This window comes from Eschscholzia californica, unplaced genomic scaffold, assembly GCF_041429995.1.
Source record: "Eschscholzia californica isolate CP2 unplaced genomic scaffold, dmEscCali1.0.p SCAF_4, whole genome shotgun sequence".
In the NCBI taxonomy this organism is placed as follows: domain Eukaryota; kingdom Viridiplantae; phylum Streptophyta; class Magnoliopsida; order Ranunculales; family Papaveraceae; genus Eschscholzia; species Eschscholzia californica.
Genome location: NW_028238461.1, coordinates 23,246,857 through 23,266,806, shown reverse-complemented (window position 1 = coordinate 23,266,806; position 19,950 = coordinate 23,246,857). Strand labels below are relative to the sequence as shown.

Below are 19,950 nucleotides of genomic sequence, written 5' to 3'. Positions count from 1 at the left end.
CTCAACAATTTTAAACTTTCAGAATTTGCTCAAAAACTATTTTGCAAAAACGTTTCGCATTTTATCTTTTGCATTTGACAAACATAGACTGACACTAACATTTTGACTAAAACATTTTTCAATTTTCCTTGTAAAGGAAAAATGATTTTCGCATTTTTTGTTTAATTTTGACAATCATTTAGACTAATGCATTTTTTTATTTGTCTTTTGCAAAAATCAAAATGTTATGCATATTATCCTTTGTATTTGACAAACGTATTAAGAGACAAATAATATTTTGGCTAATGCATTGTATATGTTATCAACAACATAATTATATATGTTGTCGACATTTTATAACATATCAAGACAATTATATATCTTGTCAACATTATATAACAAGTCAGGACATTATTTCTATGTTGTCAACAGTTTATAACAACACAGTTGTATATGTCTTCAACCGCTTGTAGCAACATACTTATATATGTTGTCAATATAAAAAGGTAAAATGGATTATGAAAAAATATGACTGTCTTGTTAACAACATAATTATATATGTTTTCAACCGTTTAAAAAGTGTTAAAAAATATATATATTTTTTTTTTGTGTATTTTTATTTATGGATGGATTTTATTTGCATATGAACTTTTTTTGCTCTTAGGATCGAAATTTTGGATTTTTCATGCATTAATTCCCCAATTCGGTTGCCAAGGGTTAAATGACTAAAACATCCTTTATCTCTTTCAAAACGACTACCCTTTATCTCAATCAACCTATAGACTAACAAATCAGTTCATTTTGCCGCCTCTCACTCTCACTTTTTCTCGGTTCTCTCCTACTACGACGAAACCGAGCCGAGAAATGGCGACACTTCCCGGCTGCGGCTTTCGACGGCTCAACTCTTTTTCATGGATTCAAAAAATTCGTACTTCTTCTTCTTCTTCTTCTTCTTCCTCATTTTGTACTGCTTCTCTTTCAGTTCAGACGAAGAATTCCGAAGAATCTGAGCCGTCTATTACCACCACTACTAGTACTTCTTCTTCTTCTACTACTAATACTACTTCAACTCGACCTTCAAATTTCTTCCCAAAGAAAGGTCAAACGTTAGAGCTTGTTTGTGAAACCCTAGCTTTCAAGGGTAAGGGGGTTTGTAAAGTTGCTGATACTGGGTTTGTTATGATGTGTGATCGTGCCCTTCCTGGTGAGCGTTTCATTGGTCGCGTCACTCGTAAGAAAGGAAACTACGCTGAGGTCTATGACCCTCTCTCTCTCTCTCTTCTTAGAATGAGTTATAAGTGCTGCATCCATGACCAAGTTCTTATTGTCATTGTTAAATTTGTGCCAAATTTGATACTTAGTAGCAATGTGGGAGATTCTAACCCTTCTTGCAGTTAATAAAAATTCAATCTTTGAGATGAACTGATACAAATCTGATTAGTCTGAGAAGAATAGTATAATTTGTATAAATAACTACATTGTTCAGGAATAAATGTTTAGTTGTCTGTTGCGAATTTAAATTTTTCGAGTAGAATTTCATATGATTCAGTAAAGGAAGTATAAATTTATCATTCTATCTCTATTATGACACGATTGTTCTAAATAGAAATATTGTTCGACTGAAACGGTAAGAATGCTGTACTTTGGTACACCTTATTTCCCTGGGAATCTGGGATCTTAGTGCAATTGGTCCAACACTATCTCCTGTCGTGGCGGAAGCTTCCAGTCTCTACCTAGGGTGCGACGAATCGATCAACGCAACCCTATTTTACTTTATGGTGGTGACTGGGGGAGAATAATTCGAGTTAGTTACTTAATTGCAATTTAGGATCGATAAATTGTGTGTGTTGAGACAGCCTGTCAATGTTTTTCGAATGTTTTGGACTTCCAATTGAATGCCTGCTTGTCCGAATTTTCATTAACTTGTCTTTTGATTGTTTTGTCTGTTCTGGGTTTGATTTTTGAATTTATGTAGGTGCAAAAGCTAAAAACAATTTCTCCACACAGGGACAATGTGGTTGCACCATGTGAGTATGCTTCAGATTGTGGTGGCTGTAAAACACAGAACTTATTATACGAGGCTCAGGTTAGAGCTAAGGAACAACAAGTTCAGGACTTGGTAATTCATGTTGGAAGGTTTAATATTAATGACCCAGAGTCGGCTACTGTCATGAAACCTATTGTGCCTTGTGATATTCAATTTCATTACCGTAATAAGGTGGGTGTATAGTGTGGACTTTGTTGACATTGTTAATTGCGTCGGTGATGATAGTTAAGCGCGGTTTAAGTTGACTTCACATTCTTCAATTTATACAGATGGAATTTTCATTTGGTACGCAAAAGTGGCTACCAAGTGACCTATTGCATGAGAGACAAGATGGTGTAGACGATTATGCATTGGGGCTTCATGCTCCTGGGTTTTGGGATAAAGTCCTTGATGTTGATAAGTGCTTATTACAAAGTGAGCCTGCTAATACGGTATGCTATTTTTGAAATTCAAAAATAGGCGACACTCCGCTGTACTGCTTTAGTGCTCTAAAACATTTCAGAATTTTCTTAGTTCTTTCTCTCATGAAACATAATTAGTAATAACAATAATGTCTTTGGAGCCACGACTCTGCAGTGTAAATGTGTATTATTTTATATTTTGTATTATGAATAAGAGTTCACTATAATTTTCTAAATTTCGATTTCACTTCATTTAGATAATTAAGAAAAGTACACACACGATGCTTATAGCACTCATTTGTTAGGTGAATGAATAATGCCTCTTATTTAATTGTTTTACATGTTCCTAACTCCTAACTACTCAATACTATGAGAAGATGCCATTCACTAAAACTTTAGAGACCTAGCAGAACTCTACGTGATTCTGGTTCTTTTCTATGTTTATGTGGCTAAGTATCGGAATATTGGGGTTGGAGCAAAGCTAAACAGATTGGCAGTTGGTGACTTGGTGTACTGGGATTCTGGGAGTAATAGTTTTCTTTTTCATGCCTTCCGCTGACACAAGGAGATACAAACAAATAGAAGAAAAGAGTGATTAGGCAACTACTCATATGCATTTTCAAATCACTTGTTTTGCAAAGTTTTCGTGCGGATAACTAAAGCCTTCAAATCAATTAATGTTTCCAGCTTTTTTTTTTCTTTTGGTGAATGCTTTAGTATTTTCTTACTTGTCATTTTACATATTGCTGTAAAGTTTATTATCACTTCGTTTAATTTAAATTACATTTGCTTTCTCATTCTTGTTAAAATAGTTATATTTCATTTCTAATTAGGTTAATCGAATTTAGGTTCTTGCTATTGTACAAGATTGTTGGAGGAATCCAGAACTTGATCTTTCACCATATGATGTTCATTCTCATGTTGGATTCCTTAAGCATCTTATGATTAGAACTGGCAGGTATTCATCTGCTATAAATCCTTCAATTGTTGTGTTTATCCTTACATAGTTTGAAATTGATACGCAAAAAAACATGTCAGCCCCAATTTCCTGACAGGTTCTTTCACATGTAATGCGACCCAAAGTAACATTTCGTTTCCACATTTTCATAAACCGCAAGTAAAAGAAAGAGAATTGTGCAGGTGACTCCATCCCGGAGTCTTACATCTGCAAAAAAAAAAAAAATATGTTACTTCAAATTTACTAGGCAGAAATCTGAAATATTAACGAAACAAAATTGACTAGCTAGCTAATTGTCCTAGGCAGAGGATCAATAAAAAAAGGCAGCAAACTGTTCTCCATGGCATCTTTTATATCATCATTATTGGAGATAGCTGTTTATTCACTTGTTTGTTCGTCTCCCGATTTTCACAGAATATCTTTCTCAAGTATTATGTTACATTAATATATTTTCTCCTGGTACTAAGAGCCTCTGAAACTTCCGTTGTAATTTTACTTCAGTGATGTCGAGACTGGATGTCTGGAGCTCATGGTTAATTTCGTCACTTCGTCTTACAAACCTGAGCTGCTAGCATCCCTTGTTGAAAAGATTTCATCTGTTCCTGAAGTGGTATGCGTTCTAATTTCTTTTTCTGCTTTACTGTCTCATAATTGCGAAGTAACGTTATGCCTCCACTTCCATTTTGCTTCAAGCTGTAAGCTCCGAAGTTGGGATTGTGGAATTGTTTAATTTAGGGGTTTCTAAAGAAAACAACTATGTTTCTATCGTTGGGTTTAGGTTCATCTATAATATATTTTATATTTATATCAGATACTTAACTGCTAACATTCCGTTATTGACATCTTACGGGCATCGTGGTTTCACAAACCCCACCCTCTGTATTACTTCCTTGGTGTAGTTGACAAAAAGACACCCTAAACCCTTAAAGAGAAGATGTTCAAAGAGAAAATGAGAACAATTTTGGGCTTCTGAATAGTAGAAGAACAATGAGAAACTAAGAAACAATAAAATGGAAAAATGAAAGAAAATTGAGTCTTTTGAAGTTCAAAATATTTTAACTATAAGTTGACTTCTGGATTATTTTTTCTTTACTCTGTATTTTCTTGATTCGAAATATGTCATTTTACTTAACGAACTTTGGATAGTCAAGTGGCATTTGCATAGTTGGCTTACTTTTATTTTTTGATCAATAGGTAAGCATTGTGAACAATGTCAATACTTCTGTCGGCAACACATCAGTTGGGGAAGAGGAATACATTTTATATGGGAAATCTACAATAACAGAAGTCTTACGTGGAGTTACTTTCCAAATTTCAGCGAACTCCTTTTTCCAAACAAATACACACCAGGTACCCCAATAAATTTGAATTCACACTTTCTGGTTATAACCGTTGTGCTCATACTCTTGCTGTACACTTTTATACTTCTATTTTATCTGAAGCCAAGGATTCTTACCATTCTTCGATCCATTTCTCGAGGGAAATAAGGGGAATTCTAACTGTAAAACATAAGATTATAAACTGGGAGATTGACTCTGGACGTTGTTTCGAGTTTGTTTTTTTCCCTTCGCCCAAAAAGTTGTTTATGTCATAATAGTTAAGGAAAAAAGATGTATCCTTGTTCAGGCAGAAGTTTTATACAGGCTTATTGAAGATTGTGCTGGTCTCAGAGGAGATGGCTCTGAAGTTGTTCTTGATTTGTTTTGTGGAACTGGGACCATTGGTCTCACACTTGCTAAAAAGTAATTCTCTTTTATAGTTAAGTTGCAAAAGTATATAGTCTCAATGGATGTTACATTTTGACGTAGTCCTGTTTTATCTACTTATTCAGGGTCAAACATGTTTATGGATATGAAGTAGTTCCTCAAGCCATTTCTGATGCCCATAAAAATGCAGAGCTTAATGACATCCGCAATGCCACGTTTGTCCAAGGAGACCTTAATAAAATCAGTGATAATTTCGGCGACCAGTTCCCCAAGCCTGATATTGTCATTTCCGGTTACCTTCTACACTCTACATGATATAAATATTTTGTGGATTAGTTCACCTATTTCTTAATTTTGCTTCGTATAAACTCCTGCAGACCCTAATCGTCCTGGGATGCATATGAAGTTGATAAAATTTCTACTGAAGCTACAAGCTCAGCGAATTATCTATGTATCTTGTAATCCTGCAACATGTGCTCGTGATCTTGATTACCTCTGCCATGGCATCGTATGTTCCTACGTTACTTTGATCAGTCTTTCTTTACTTCGTTAACAAACAAATACATCTTGCTTTTTCTTTGGTTGTTCATAATTGCATTAAGATTTTATGCAGGTAGAGAAAAATATAGAAGGATGTTACCAGCTCAAAAGTGTCCAACCAGTGGATATGTTTCCTCATACTCCTCATATTGAATGTGTTTGCTTATTGGAACTTAAGTGATACCTGGTTGTCTTGCCCCCTTTAGCAAAGTAAGGATTAAATTCAATTTCCTTGCATACGTAAGCCCGGAATCCGATCATGACTTGGTCCTGCCTGATCTCCGACTCCCAGTGACTCAATATTTACCCGGCCAAATCCTCGACTAGGAATATTAGGTTATCAATTATATTCACATGTACATAGATATAATATCTAACTTGACTTGTTTACTTCCTATATTTACTGCCATTCTAGAGTTCAACATATAAAAAAAATCGAATAACAAACAAAGGAGTTGGGGAACCTGTCAGTTCTAATTACTAGAATACGACTAGGGCTACCTCTGAGCCCGAGCCAGCTGTACGCCAGCTACATACAACATAGTAGATAATTCTGCATTTCACTGCAGTTATTCTGCAGTTGGTTCTAAAGAATTCTTAAACATTCCTAAACACGTTTTAAAATCTAAAATTTTTTTCCTAAATATAATTATGAACATAGATGCAGTGGCAGATCTTGGGTTTTCAGGGGTCTATGTGGAAACTCATCTATAGACAGTAATCCAAACAAAAACTCATCCGTTGACAAAATTAAACACATCTTTATTGTTTAGCCGATTTCCACGAAATTTAATCACATTTAAATTGCAAACCAAGTATAGAATCCTTGAACTTTAGCAGCACTTTGTTTTTCAGCTCATCGTTTTCAGTGCTTCTCTTTTCTGCTGCAGTGAAATTAAGCAGTACAGCCGACAAGAACCTTGAATTATCACTAAATGGCTTTAAGTACTAACAGCATCTGTACGAAGGTATATGGGTAATTTGCTTTAGTCCCCTTATATTTTACCAGTCTATTCAGTTCTTGTTTTTTGTGTAGCATTATCAATAATAGTACAAAATTCAATATATTTTTTCTGTTAAACTCGAGACACAACCCGACTCATTTTGGTTTGTAGCCGAGAGTGTCTTCTTATTTATCGGAATCTGGGATGCAGAAGAACAGAAACTAATGGATGTGGAAACCACAAAACCTGGCTTCAGATTGTTCAGTGGTTTAGCATATTGAAATTACCATTCTATGAACGAACCAGTGTTTTTTTGGGAAATGCTAAAGTTACTTAGAATTTCTTACTTGAAGGATGACATGTTTCCTCGTCTGGATAAAAAAGATGTACCTAATTTGGGATGTTTTGTACTTTGCCATCCTATTTTTACTTCGCCTTTCTTATGCTATCGCAAGATGATTGCAATCCTGTTCTTTCTTTGCCTTCTTATGCTGTTGTAAGATGTATTGATATGGTTTTAAGGGTTTCTTGGGTAATTTGTGTTAGACTCCAATGCCAATGTGAAGGGAAGTCCAAGTTCTGTCGTTGAACTTGGATTGGGCAAATCTCAAGACACGTAGAGTTGCGTTTGTGTCATCTAGGGCTTAAATTTCAAGTTAACATTTGCATAAATCCATTACTTATGAATTACATACTAATTTTCGAAGTTTGAGTTAGAACTTGGATATATGGGAGCCAGTTAAAGTCAGTCCAACATTCGAGTACGAGACGGAAGTGTGAAGGCTTATAGGCAATTACTCACTTATACTTAGAGTATTGCGTAAGAATTGGTATAATTTTTTGCGTTCTTTGCAACACATGAGCCAGCCACGCACGTGTGCAAACCTTCAACGTGCGCGGACGATAGGTGTTTAAGGCACATTGGGCGCTTTAAAGGTGCACTTGTGTATTGTCGATAATTTATTGGAGCCTCTCGTATGGGTACATTAGATGCGATATGACAGACTAGATTTGTTCAGACCTGCGTGTTATAATCTTTCGTGTAATGATCACATGCATCACTAACCAATTGACCAGAATGCCCATTGATAGGGTCAAAGCGCCTTAGAGTAAATGGTCATTTTGACTGCCCATCCAACCCCCATGTTGAATCTGGTGACGAGCCTAAGTCCTGATTGTTCCCCATATAGAAATGGACCCATAACTCAGACTGCTTTTACAAGTATTCAGAGAGAAAATCAATATGAAAATCATATTGCTTACAAAAATTCTCAGAAAGAACCTTTGTATCAGAGAGGTAGTACAATTGTATCTTGGAGGCAAATTGCATTGCAGTTGGTACGAAAATTTGTGCGACTATCATCTTAAAGAACGAGCGACCCACTTGCCTTTTGTCTTTTACTGATTTTATAATTCTATAAAATTATTCAGTTCAATTATAATTGTGTTTACTAACCTACTACAGTATTCTGTTCAACAAAAAAAAAAAAAAAAACCTACTACAGTATTCTAATATAATGCTTGTGTACCTCTGAAACTCGGAATAATAAGACGATAAGAACTTTGATTTTATTACATTTGTAACCTAGAGCATGCTCACTAGCAGTTGAGATGATATGTTTTCAGTTCGATTTCCTCGTTCCTTTTATACGACTTCAATATTTATTTAGAGTTTTCTAAGTGAAAACCTTATCATTGTGTTCTTAAGTTATATTAAAAACTAGGTCTCGGACACAGCAAATCCTTCCTGACTAACTCGGTAAATTATAGTTAAATCAAAACCCCCAAAATGCTACTTTTAGAAATGGAAAAAGAAAGGAAGTATCTTTCAGTATACATAGTCTTCTGAAATCTAGAGTATTAGAGTATCTCCAATGCCAGACTCAAAAAAATCTCTTTTCGTCCTATTTGTCGAGTTCCAATTGAGATTCCCACTCATAGGTGGCGAAAATAGAGATCCTCAATTCTTGTATGTCTCCAATGCAAAACTCTAAACTTGTTTTTTTACTTACGGCGCATGGTTATTTTTGTAAAAAAATAATTAGTTATTTTGGAAACATACGAATACTTGATTTCTATTGGTTGAAATTTAGATACTGATGAGTTGGACAATTAGAGATATCTCAAGAGGACACTCTATTTCTAGAGTGTCCTCTTAAGATATCTCTATTCCACCCTCGACACATCGTCTTTGAGATCCTAGTTGAGTTTTGCATTGGAGATGGTTTTTTAAGAAAAACTCAGAAAATCCTATGTGGCACTACAAGTTTCTAAGATTGAGTTTTGCATTGGAGATGCTCTTAGATGAATTTCTACTCTTAGAGCATCTCCAATGCAGGACTGAAGAAAAACTCTAAAAATCCTATGTGTCAAGTGTGAAAAATGGATCTCTAAATGGTCTCTTTCCTATTTAGCCATTTAGAGACACTCTATTTCAAAACCATTTCCAATGCAACACTCAAGAGAAACTCTAAAAATCTATATTTTAGTTTAAAACTAATTGATTTGCTTATGTGGCACTTAGAGAAACTCAAGAAGACACTCTAAACTTAGAGTGTCCTCTTAAGGATCTCTAAAATGAATCTAGACACATCACTTTAGAGATTCATGTTGAGTTTTGCATTGTAGATGGATTTTAGAGAAAAACTCAAAAAAATCCCATGTGGCACTCTAAGATTTAGAGTTTGAGTGTTGCATTGGAGATGCTCTTAAATCAGTAGAGAGAGAGAGAGAGAGTCAAACTATGACCTCACTACAATCCTGAAGAGAGTTGCGAGCATGTTAGGTTTTTTCTCAGACCAAAGCCAGTTTCATGGTTCTATGGCATTAGTGTATAAACAAATTGTTAAGTTTGTGGGCATCCAACTTAAAACCAATAGGCAATGAGTGGAGAGGACCTTATATTCTTGGTTGCTAGTTACCCATTTTTTCATGTGGGATTATTCTCACACGCCCCTTCACGTGTGGCGTGGTTAGCCTAACACATATTATTTTTTTATTTCGGGTGACGTGGAGCACGTGTGGCTTTTAAACCTATCACGTGTGGGCCTAGCTCTGATACCATGTTAAGTTTGTGGACATCCAACTCAAAAGCAATTGGCAATGAGTGGAGAGGACCTTATATTCTTGGTTGCTAGTTACCCATTCTTCTATGTGGGACTATTCTCACATAAATGACCTTTAAGGTCCGTTTGATACTTGTGAAAATGTGAGTAAGAAAATTGTTTTCCCAAGAAAATCAGTTTTCCGCTGTTTGGTTGGTCACTTTGGGTAAGAAAATCGATTTTCCTAAGAAAAAAAAGTGTGCAAATGGTCTAATTTTTTTCCCACCTTTTAGACGAGAAAGTTGATTTGTCACTCTCTCCCTCCTCCCATAACTTTCTCTCTCTATTTCTCTCCTACCGTAACTCTCTCTGTTCATCTCAGTCCAATTAATAAATAAAACGAATTAATAAATAAGTTGAAATTCTAAAGGCACCTCTTAAATTCTAAAGATGATGAGACATGAAAATGACCCATCTGAATCTCGTAACTTGGGTTAGTTAGTCCATTTCGAGCAGTTACTCTCTTGAGTTACTTGTTTCTCTTGACCAGGTGTCTTCTATGGAATTGAGCGCGAAAAACGGTTAAAATCAGGAGATTGACACTCTTAAGGGCACTTTGGTCATTTGGAGGTTATGGTAGTTTGATGGATTGGTCAATGTTGTTGCTCGGATGAAACTAGACTCCAAGACGATCCCAATGGCGAAAACGGAAGTCAAATCGGAATTCGGATAAGCAAAATAGAGCGAGTCAAAGTTGGGGTCAAAGATCAATTACTAAAAGTTGACATGGAGCCTCCATAGATACGTGGCACTGATCACAGCCGTTATTTCTTCAGCCGAGGGCCACATTCGGGCGTAGTGGGTGTATCTCAGGGTCCACTAGAGCTTTAGTTTTTGTACGTCAACAAGCAAAAGGCTACGGTACATCAGGAAGAATCTAACGGTCCCAAATTACTCCGCAGACATGGCCACATCAGCAACAAGCGCTGCATCTCTTTTCATCTGGCCGTCAAGCAGCAAATAGTCCGCCCATGACACCTCACGTCTTCCCTTTTATCTCATATTTCCTCAATTCGAATCTGGTAAGTTAAATAGGGAATCTGTGAAATCTATTGAAGATTTTGGAAGGCTTTTCTCAAACAGCAAGGAACCGTGAGATGTTGAGAGAGAAGATTGAAGGAGATCGGCTGAAATTTGGAAAGAGAGTGAAGAGAAGGAAAGAAGACTAACATAGATGGAAAGAGAGAGAGAGATTTATTTCTCTTTCTAACAGAAAAGGAAAGGAGATTGAAACGAGCTCTCGGCCGGATATATTTTCGAGAGCTTGAGAGAGAGACGGATTCTCTCGGCTATAAGAAACAGGGGGAGACCGACCACCAAAAAGATCATCCCTCCTCACGGCTGAAACAGAAAACTCATCATCATCTCTCGGTTTTTGGAAGACATCTTTCCATTAACAGTTACAACCGAGAGCTAGAGAGAGAGGGAAAGTTTTGAGATTTTTGTTTCAGTTTCTTCTTCTTCTTCTTCTTTCTCCTTCTCTTAGTGAGAGAGAGAAGTTTAGATTGAAAGAGTTTGAAGAGAAAGAGAGATATTGTTTTGTAGAGAGAGAAAAAGATTGAATTTATTATAAAATCCATTGAAATTGTCTTCTTCTTCCCCTTTCTTTACTGTTCGGTTAGAGAGATAAAAAGAGAGTTTATTATTGCTATAGAGAGAGGAAGAGAAAGGATAGAGTGAGAAAGAAAGAGAAAACAGTAGAGAGAGAGAAAAACCAGAGAAGGAAAATAATTTTCTCACCAGGAAATCGTTTCCGGGAAGACGAGAAAATTATTTTCCCTAAGGGTCTGTTTGGCTGCACAGAGGGAAATTTGCGAGAAGAAAAGGTGTTTTCTTCTCCGAATCTTTTTCTTTCTTTAATGTTATTAATTTTTATCTCTCCCACCATGATTATGATCTCTTTAGTGATGAGTAGCTAATTTATCTAATCTAGGGTTAGGATGAAACCTTAGTATCGCGTAAATGTCTGACTTTTTCAACTCATACCTAATATCTTCGAAGTACTTTTAAATGATAAATTGATTTTTCTTATTTAAATTCATGATATGTCTTTCATTAACTATACTTATATTTTGATGATTCATGTTTAGACTAAGTGTCTTTAATGTCTCATGCTTAGGATTTGATAGTTAATAGTTAGATTATCACTTGAATATTTATTTTTGAAATCAAAACATTATATTTTATTCTAAGAAAGTTGTATTTTCCGAGGATGATAGATTTGTCTCTCCTTGAGTTATAGAAGATCGAGTTGTCACTAATTAGGCAATAATTTACGCATATTTAGGTGGATTCCGAAACCCTAGACTTTCTCCACATAAAACTTCTCCTTACACTTTATTTTCCCGTTATTTTGGAATTATTCATTATTTTTCCCACCTCAACATCTTACACCAAAGTAAATCCAAATTAGTTATAGGAGTCAGAATAGATTGACTTAGTCTCTGAGAAACGAACCGGTCTTACCGGAATTATCACTTGACGCCCTTGCACTTGCGGGTGTAGACCTATTTAGGAAACTTTCTAGGCCCATCAAGTTTTTGGCGCCGCTGCCGGGGACTAAGTTTGAATTTGTCTTATCTTATTTCTATATTTGGAAAGTTTTATTTTTGGTAAGTTTTTATTTTTGGACACTTTGACTTGCTTTTCCATTTTTGGTGTGTAGAACACTAAAGAGCAAAAGAAAAGGTGCAACAAGGGGAGGAGCTCAAGAAGAAGAATTTACATTTTATTTTTAGTATTTTTTATTTTTGGTGAGAGAGAGACTTTTAGACTTTCTAGTTTTTATTTTGGTATTAAAGTTTTGACCCTAAATTGGAGGGCTTTTATAAATTGTAACCGAAAACCAAAACGAAGCCTCGGGTTCGAACACTCACGGGAGAGTGGCCCGGGTCGTCTGCAAGGGTCATCGCCCGTCTTGAACGGGAGGTAATTTCTCTAATCACCCACGAAGCCCCTGTCAGTGGGTAATTGTGTGTTTTGTGTGCCTAATTGCTTGATCGAATTGTTTAGTATAAGCATTCTAGTAAGGGCAATAACCCAATTGAAAGATAGGAGACGGATTTCATCAGCGTTCTCTTGCCCAAATAGGTAACAACATTCACGATCCTAAACCTCACCTAAAAACTAAAATCTGATTTAGACATTAGCCCCTAAGGTTTTCGAGCTCATAGGATCTTTGAAACAATTCAGGGACTTGATTTTTATTTGGGCATTCCTCAAAGAAAAGTGTCACTCAATTCTTTAAAAGGTCACCTCGAGAAGAGGCAACGCTACCGAAGGTTGGACGACTATCACAACGTTCATCGTTGGTCGTCACCAAGAATTGTTTGACCGTATTACTTTGACGGAGTAACCCTCATAACAATTATAGTTCAAGCTTTGTAACGAAGTAGGAGCTGTCTAGAATTTTAGGGTGAATCTGACCAACTTGTCTGTCTAGATTCTGTTTAGGTTGCTTGGTGGAGTCAGACTGATTGTGTTTGCTTTCCTCTAGGGTCTTCGCAGTGATTCCTCGGTTTTCGATTTTTTTAAAAAAAAAGCTTTGTTGAGAATATCCTTGGTCATTGGGCTCTAGTTTATGCCCGATAGATATCGTGATAAGAGAGGTCGTTTCGTTAGTAGAGAAACTCATTTAAGTAATCTTCTAGCAAATCTCTCTTTAAGTGACACTATGGGTGAAAATTTGAACCAAGCCAGGAATGAAAATCCACCTATGACACTCAGGGATTACATGAATCCCACTAGAACTTGTCAACCATCAAGCATACGGTTACCCCAATCCACGACTCACTTCGAGTTGAAGCCGAGTATTATTCAAATGCTCCCTACCTTCCGTGGGGTTGAGAACGAGAACCCCTACCACCAAGTTAGGGATTTTGAAGAAATCTGTGAGACTATGAATCTCCCCAATATGCCTGATGAAATTTTGAGACTTAGGTTGTTCCCTTTCTCTTTAAAAGAGAAAGTAAAATCTTGGTTGTATGCCTTACAACCTTATTCCATCACTACATGGGAAGAATTGAGCAGTTTGTTCCTTCTAAAATTCTTCCCCAAGCACAAAACTACCTCTTTAAGGCAAAGTATTAACAATTTTGTGCAACAAGAAGGAGAATCTCTCTATAAATATCTTGAGAGATTTAAAGAACTAGAACTGCAGTGTCCACACCATGGTTATGAAAAAAGCAGACTAGTCCAGATTCTTTATGATGGACTAGACTATCCCACAACATCCATGGTAGAGTCATTCTGTGGTGGCGGTTTTACTTATAAATCCGTTGATGATTGCATGGAATTTCTAGAAGATCTAGCTGAGAAATCCCACCAATGGGAAAATTCTAGAGGACCTCCTGCTAGGGCAAATCCTACTTCAAATAGAGGTGGCATTTATAGGATTGATGATTCAGAAACCAAACTTGCTGCCATGGCTAGAAGGATAGAAGCCCTAGAGCTTGGTCAACCTAAAGCATTCAGGGAGGATCCCACTCAGGCCATGAGTGTTGGAAATGAATCCATCTCTTATCCGTGCTCCGTCTGTGGAGACCCTTCTCATATAGGGAACAAGTGTACCCTGTTATTTGGTTATGATGAAAAAGAACAGGCTAATTTTCTTTATCAAACCTCTAGGCCAGACAATCGTCAGAAGTATGATCCTTATTCCAACACGTACAATCCAGGTTGGAGAAATCATCCCAATTTCTCTTGGTCTAAGGGTCAAAACCAGAGTCAACCTAGCAGTTCAATAAACCCTACTGAGTTTAATGCCTTTAGGAATCCCTATGCTCAGCCTAGTGCACAATATCCTCCGGAAAATAAGAACTCTCTAGAGGAGGCCTTCATAAAACTAGCTAATAGCCAAGTAGAGACCAACCAATCCTTGAATAGTCTGAAAATCCAGGTAGGTCAACTTTCAGAAGCCCTTAGCCAGAGAGAAAAGGGTATGTTTCCTAGTCAAACTGAGCAAAACCCAAAAGGTACACTAGGTAAACAACCAATGGATCAAGCCAATGCAGTAACCACCCTTAGAAGTGGTAGGGTAATTGATAATAGGGTAGGAGTTCCCGAAGATAGTGAAATAGATCATGAACCTTCTTCTTTGCCAACCAGAGTCCCTAGTGATGAGCCTGAGAAGACTCCTGAGTCTGAGGAACCACCTGTAGTGCCTGAACCTTACATTCCCAGAGCCCCATATCCTCAGCGTCTCGTAGAGCCAAAGAAGAAGTCTCAGTTCGAGGAGATAATGGAAATATTTAAACAAGTCAACATTAATATTCCATTATTAGATGCAATTAAACAGATCCCAGCTTACGCTAAGTTCCTTAAGGACCTATGTACTAGAAAGCGTAAGATGAATGTGCATAAGAAGGTCTTCTTGACTCAACAAGTGAGTTCTATCATCCAACAAAACCTTCCACCTAAGTACAAAGATCCAGGAAGTCCTACATTACCTTGCACTATAGGGGACCATAAGATCGAGCGAGCTTTGTTAGATCTAGGTGCCAGTGTCAACCTTCTTCCTTACTCTGTGTACTTACAATTAGGTTTAGGAGAAATAAAACCTACTTCAGTAGTTCTTCAGTTGGCAGATCGGTCTATTAGGCGACCACGTGGCATAGTAGAGGATGTTTTGATAAAAGTTGGTGAGTTTATCTTTCCTATAGATTTCATCATCTTAGATACTGAACCAGTTCATGATACCCAAAGTCAAATACCTGTCATTTTGGGTCGACCATTTTTAGCTACATCAAATGCTGTCATATACTGTAGAAGTGGTCTTTTAAGATTGTCATTTGGAAATATGACGGTGGAGATGAATATTTTTAATGCGGGTCTTCACCCTGATGACATAGATGAGTTCAGTGGGTTGAACTTGGTAGAATTATTAGTTCAAGATGCATTACCAACAACTCAGTCGAGAGATCCTTTAGAAACTCTATTGGCACTTTTATGCTTAGATGAGGAGGATAGTATTAATGAGATAGATAACATGTCAGAGTCTACCTCCTTGTTAGTGTCTGAGCCGATTACTTTGCCAACCTTAGAGTCACCACTTCCATCGTATGAGTCAAATGCTCTACCACTGAACTATGGACCCACCATAAAAGATGATGATGAATCTTGGCTGCTCAATCTAGTAAATGAGAATGATGACTCGCTCGACTTAGTCAAGGACCTGGAGTTCTTTAAGGACACTAATGACATCATAATCAAACAAATTATAGAGGGTTTATCTGAACCAACTTTGGTAGAGCTTGAGTCTTGTAACCGAGTGATTCCTTTGGAAGAACTTCGTGTACCTGTTTTAGAAACCTCTTGTTTAACTCTGGGTGTATTTGATAGTCCTCTAGATCCTCTTGTATCGTATCCCTCAGGAGCATGTTTAGAAGTTTGTGCAATACCTCACTTGGTTTCTCCTCCATATCTAAATCCTTTCTACGAGGACTATACCCTTTCTAGTCCATGGCCAAACTTTACGACTTTATTGTCGTCTAAGTTTGGGGATTCTTACCTGATCACGATAGTCTCACGGGTACTGCAACATACTTACATAAGTGTGAGACTATCATTCACTAATCACTTCGTGTTTTGGGTAGATCCTCAGATGTTTCGCCTATTGGTTTATGGAGATGTTACTTAAGGATTGTTGAATCATCTGTATCGTCTGGCTGAAGACGTTAAACTTAGCGCTTTCTGGGAGGCAACCCATGCAGAGGACGCTGAATCAGGTAATATCTCTCCCTTCACCCGGTTATTTTTTTGCATAGTTTTCAGAACATTGAGGACAATGTTCGGTTTAAGTTTGGGGATAGGGGATTGAATTTTTAGTCCTTATTTCAAAAATTCAAAAGGGTTCAAAATTTTTCAAATTTTTGGATTAAAAAGGCGAGTCTAGTTGTTTTTGCTTGTTAATAGTTATAGAGTCTAGTTGGTCATACTATGCGTTTGCTAAAGGTTTTTCCACGAATTTCGAGTCTTGAAGTTGTTTGTGCACTAGCCATGTGAGTGTTAGATAGGTGAAGAGTTGACTTTTCTGAGAGAACTTAATCGATCACTAGTGGAGACTTAACCTATGTGAGATTCTGAGCCTTTCTTGTTGTTTTGAGTGATCTCTTCTGAGCTAATTCTGAGTAGAATGAAGAGCTACTCAACCTCGCAACATTCATTAGAGCTCAGTTGATCTCTTGAGTTCGAATTTTACAACCACTAGGGATGTCATCAGGAAGTAAACCTTTCTCTTGTAGTCTGAAAACTTGAAAACAGTGTCAACTAGAGGAAGATAGGGACTCTACCATTATTTAGAACCCTGAGAATAAGGCATGAAGCAAAGTAGAGAGAATTATACCCAAGGAAAGTGTCAAGAAAGTTCTTTGTGTATTTGAGTTTGATTACCAGAAAAGTACTATGAAAAAAAAAAAAAAAAAAAAAGAAAAAAAAGAGAGAGAACAAAAAAAGAAAAGAAAAAAAGAAACAAGAAGAAAAATCAAAGAAAAAAAGTGTTTGTTTGTGTTTATCCCAAAGTAGTTCTTGAAGATTTGAAGACGTCGAGTTCTCAGGAGTTCTAGTTCATCCTTAGTCTATCGACCTCTAGGAAGCATTGTTAGAAGGTACATCAGGTGAGAAGAGTTGGTTAGCTTCCCCATCCCCGTATTAGTGGTTGTTTCCTTCTTTGAGATCAGTCGTCCACAAAATTTTAGTCCGTCTTTTTAATGTGTTGAGTTTTCTTTCATACTCATACTCGCACATTGAGTGAGCCATTTCTGAGTGACTTTAATGTTTGAGTGTATGACCGTGAGGCAGTAGTCGAGGCGAAATGTATCGAGACGGTAATCAAGGTCTTGTCTTTTCAGAACCAAAATGATACTCATATTGGCTGGTCACGTGCACTTCGAGTCTTGATCACTAGTGAAGAGATTTTTAGCGTTTGTATGGTTTGATTGACTTGGATTTAATTTCTATTAACTTTCGAAAATCTACCGGATAAACATTTTTAGTCCATGTCATGTTTAGACCCTTCTGCATTTTTGAGATTTATGAATTTTGTGGGTATATTCACTGCAAACCCTCACGAGACAAAACTCGTCCTCTTGGGTAACTTAGAGGTTTAACGGCTTGTTGCACGTGCTAAGTGCAATCGTGGTTCCCTACGAAAGTGGTGAAATGGGTTTAGTTTAATTTTTCTGTTTTGCTCGAGGACTAGCAAAATCTAAGTTTGGGGATGTTTGATGAGACATGAAAATGTCCCATCTGAATCTCTTAACTTGGGTTAGTTAGTCCATTTCGAGCAGTTACTCTCATGAATTACTTGTTTCTCTTGACCAGGTGTCTTCTATGGAATTAAGCGCGAAAAACGGTTAAAATCAGGAGATTGACACTCTTAAGGGCACTTTGGTCATTTGGAGGTTATGGTAGTTTGATGGATTGGTCAATGTTGTTGCTCGGATGAAACTAGACTCCAAGACGATCCCAATGGCGAAAACGGAAGTCAAATCGGAATTCGGATAAGCAAAATAGAGCGAGTCAAAGTTGGGGTCAAAGATCAATTACTAAAAGTTGACATGGAGCCTCCATAGATACGTGGCACTGATCACAGCCGTTATTTCTTCAGCCGAGGGCCACATTCGGGCGTAGTGGGTGTATCTCAGGGTCCACTAGAGCTTTAGTTTTTGTACGTCAACAAGCAAAAGGCTACGGTACATCAGGAAGAATCTAACGGTCCCAAATTACTCCGCAGACATGGCCACATCAGCAACAAGCGCTGCATCTCTTTTCATCTGGCCGTCAAGCAGCAAATAGTTCGCCCATGACACCTCACGTCTTCCCTTTTTTCTCATATTTCCTCAATTCGAATCTGGTAAGTTAAATAGGGAATCTGTGAAATCTATTAAAGATTTTGGAAGGCTTTTCTCAAACAGCAAGGAACCGTGAGATGTTGAGAGAGAAGATTGAAGGAGATCGGCTGAAATTTGGAAAGAGAGTGAAGAGAAGGAAAGAAGACTAACATAGATGGAAAGAGAGAGAGAGATTTATTTATCTTTCTAACAGAAAAGGAAAGGAGATTGAAACGAGCTCTCGGCCGGATATATTTTCGAGAGCTTGAGAGAGAGACGGATTCTCTCGGCTATAAGAAACAGGGGGAGACCGACCACCAAAAAGATCATCCCTCCTCACGGCTGAAACAGAAAACTCATCATCATCTCTCGGTTTTTGGAAGACATCTCTCCATTAACAGTTACAACCGAGAGCTAGAGAGAGGGAAAGTTTAGAGATTTTTGTTTCTGTTTCTTCTTCTTCTTCTTCTTTCTCCTTCTCTTAGCGAGAGAGAGAAGTTTAGATTGAAAGAGTTTGAAGAGACCGAGAGATATTGTTTTGTAGAGAGAGAAAAAGATTGAATTTATTATAAAATCCATTGAAATTGTCTTCTTCTTCCCCTTTCTTTACTGTTCGGTTAGAGAGATAAAGAGAGAGTTTATTATTGCTATAGAGAGAGGAAGAGAAAGGATAGAGTGAGAAAGAAAGAGAAAACAGTAGAGAGAGAGAAAAACCAGAGAAGGAAAATAATTTTCTCACCAGGAAATCGTTTCCGGGAAGACGAGAAAATTATTTTCCCTAAGGGTCTGTTTGGCTGCACAGAGGGAAATTTGCGAGAAAAAAAGTGTTTTCTTCTCCGAATCTTTTTCTTTCTTTAATGTTATTAATTTTTATCTCTCCACCATGATTATGACCTCTTTAGTGATGAGTAACTAATTTATCTAATCTAGGGTTAGGATGAAACCTTAGTATCGCGTAAATGTCTGACTTTTTCAACTCATACCTAATATCTTCGAAGTACTTTTAAATGATAAATTGATTTTTCTTATTTAAATTCATGATATGTCTTTCATTAACTATACTTATATTTTGATGATTCATGTTTAGACTAAGGTTGTGGTTGTTTTTTCAAAATTTCAGATCTGAAATCTGAATTGGTCTCCAATTCAGATTTCAGACGTTTGTTTTTTTTTTCACAAAATCTGAATTGACGTCTGAATAGTCCCAAAGTCTGAATTCGGCTGAAATAAGTCCACATATTTTCAGACTTCAAAACAAGTCTGAAAATGAAGGACACAATCTGAAATGAGTAAAATGACGAACTTAACCCTCTTAAAAAAATTAGAAATCAAAACAATCGAGTTTTTTCTCTTCTCTTCTCGGCTTCTTCACTCAGAAAACCCTAGGGTTCCAGCTGAGTTCCATTCCTTATGCTTTCCCTCCCTCCTCCCTCTCTCTCTCTC

At 37.1% G+C, this 19,950-nt stretch overlaps 2 protein-coding genes across 5 annotated transcripts; both read left to right on the top strand.

Moving 5' to 3' along the window:
• Positions 1 to 691: 691 nt before the first annotated feature.
• LOC147543731 (RNA methyltransferase family protein) lies at positions 692 to 7,111 on the top strand. 4 transcript variants are annotated; one of them, XR_015223357.1, is made up of 12 exons: positions 692 to 1,233; positions 1,955 to 2,197; positions 2,296 to 2,457; positions 3,276 to 3,385; positions 3,887 to 3,995; positions 4,580 to 4,735; positions 5,012 to 5,127; positions 5,217 to 5,383; positions 5,469 to 5,599; positions 5,705 to 5,841; positions 6,522 to 6,599; positions 6,786 to 7,111. XR_015223357.1 is itself a non-coding variant. In XM_086634333.1 (11 exons), exons 1-10 carry the CDS (start codon positions 844 to 846, stop codon positions 5,810 to 5,812), a joined length of 1,692 nt encoding a protein of 563 aa, XP_086490459.1. In that variant the 5' UTR covers positions 692 to 843; the 3' UTR covers positions 5,813 to 5,841; positions 6,522 to 7,111. The 4 variants fall into 4 exon arrangements, 1 of the variants encoding a protein (XP_086490459.1); XR_015223355.1 differs by having other exon boundaries at positions 6,747 to 7,111; XR_015223356.1 differs by having other exon boundaries at positions 6,522 to 6,607; positions 6,747 to 7,111.
• Positions 6,567 to 18,677, top strand: LOC147543730 (uncharacterized). The gene is made up of 3 exons (XM_086635499.1): positions 6,567 to 6,599; positions 14,280 to 15,537; positions 18,592 to 18,677. The coding sequence occupies exons 1-3, from the start codon at positions 6,567 to 6,569 to the stop codon at positions 18,675 to 18,677; spliced, it is 1,377 nt and encodes a 458-aa protein (XP_086491625.1).
• Positions 18,678 to 19,950: the final 1,273 nt, after the last annotated feature.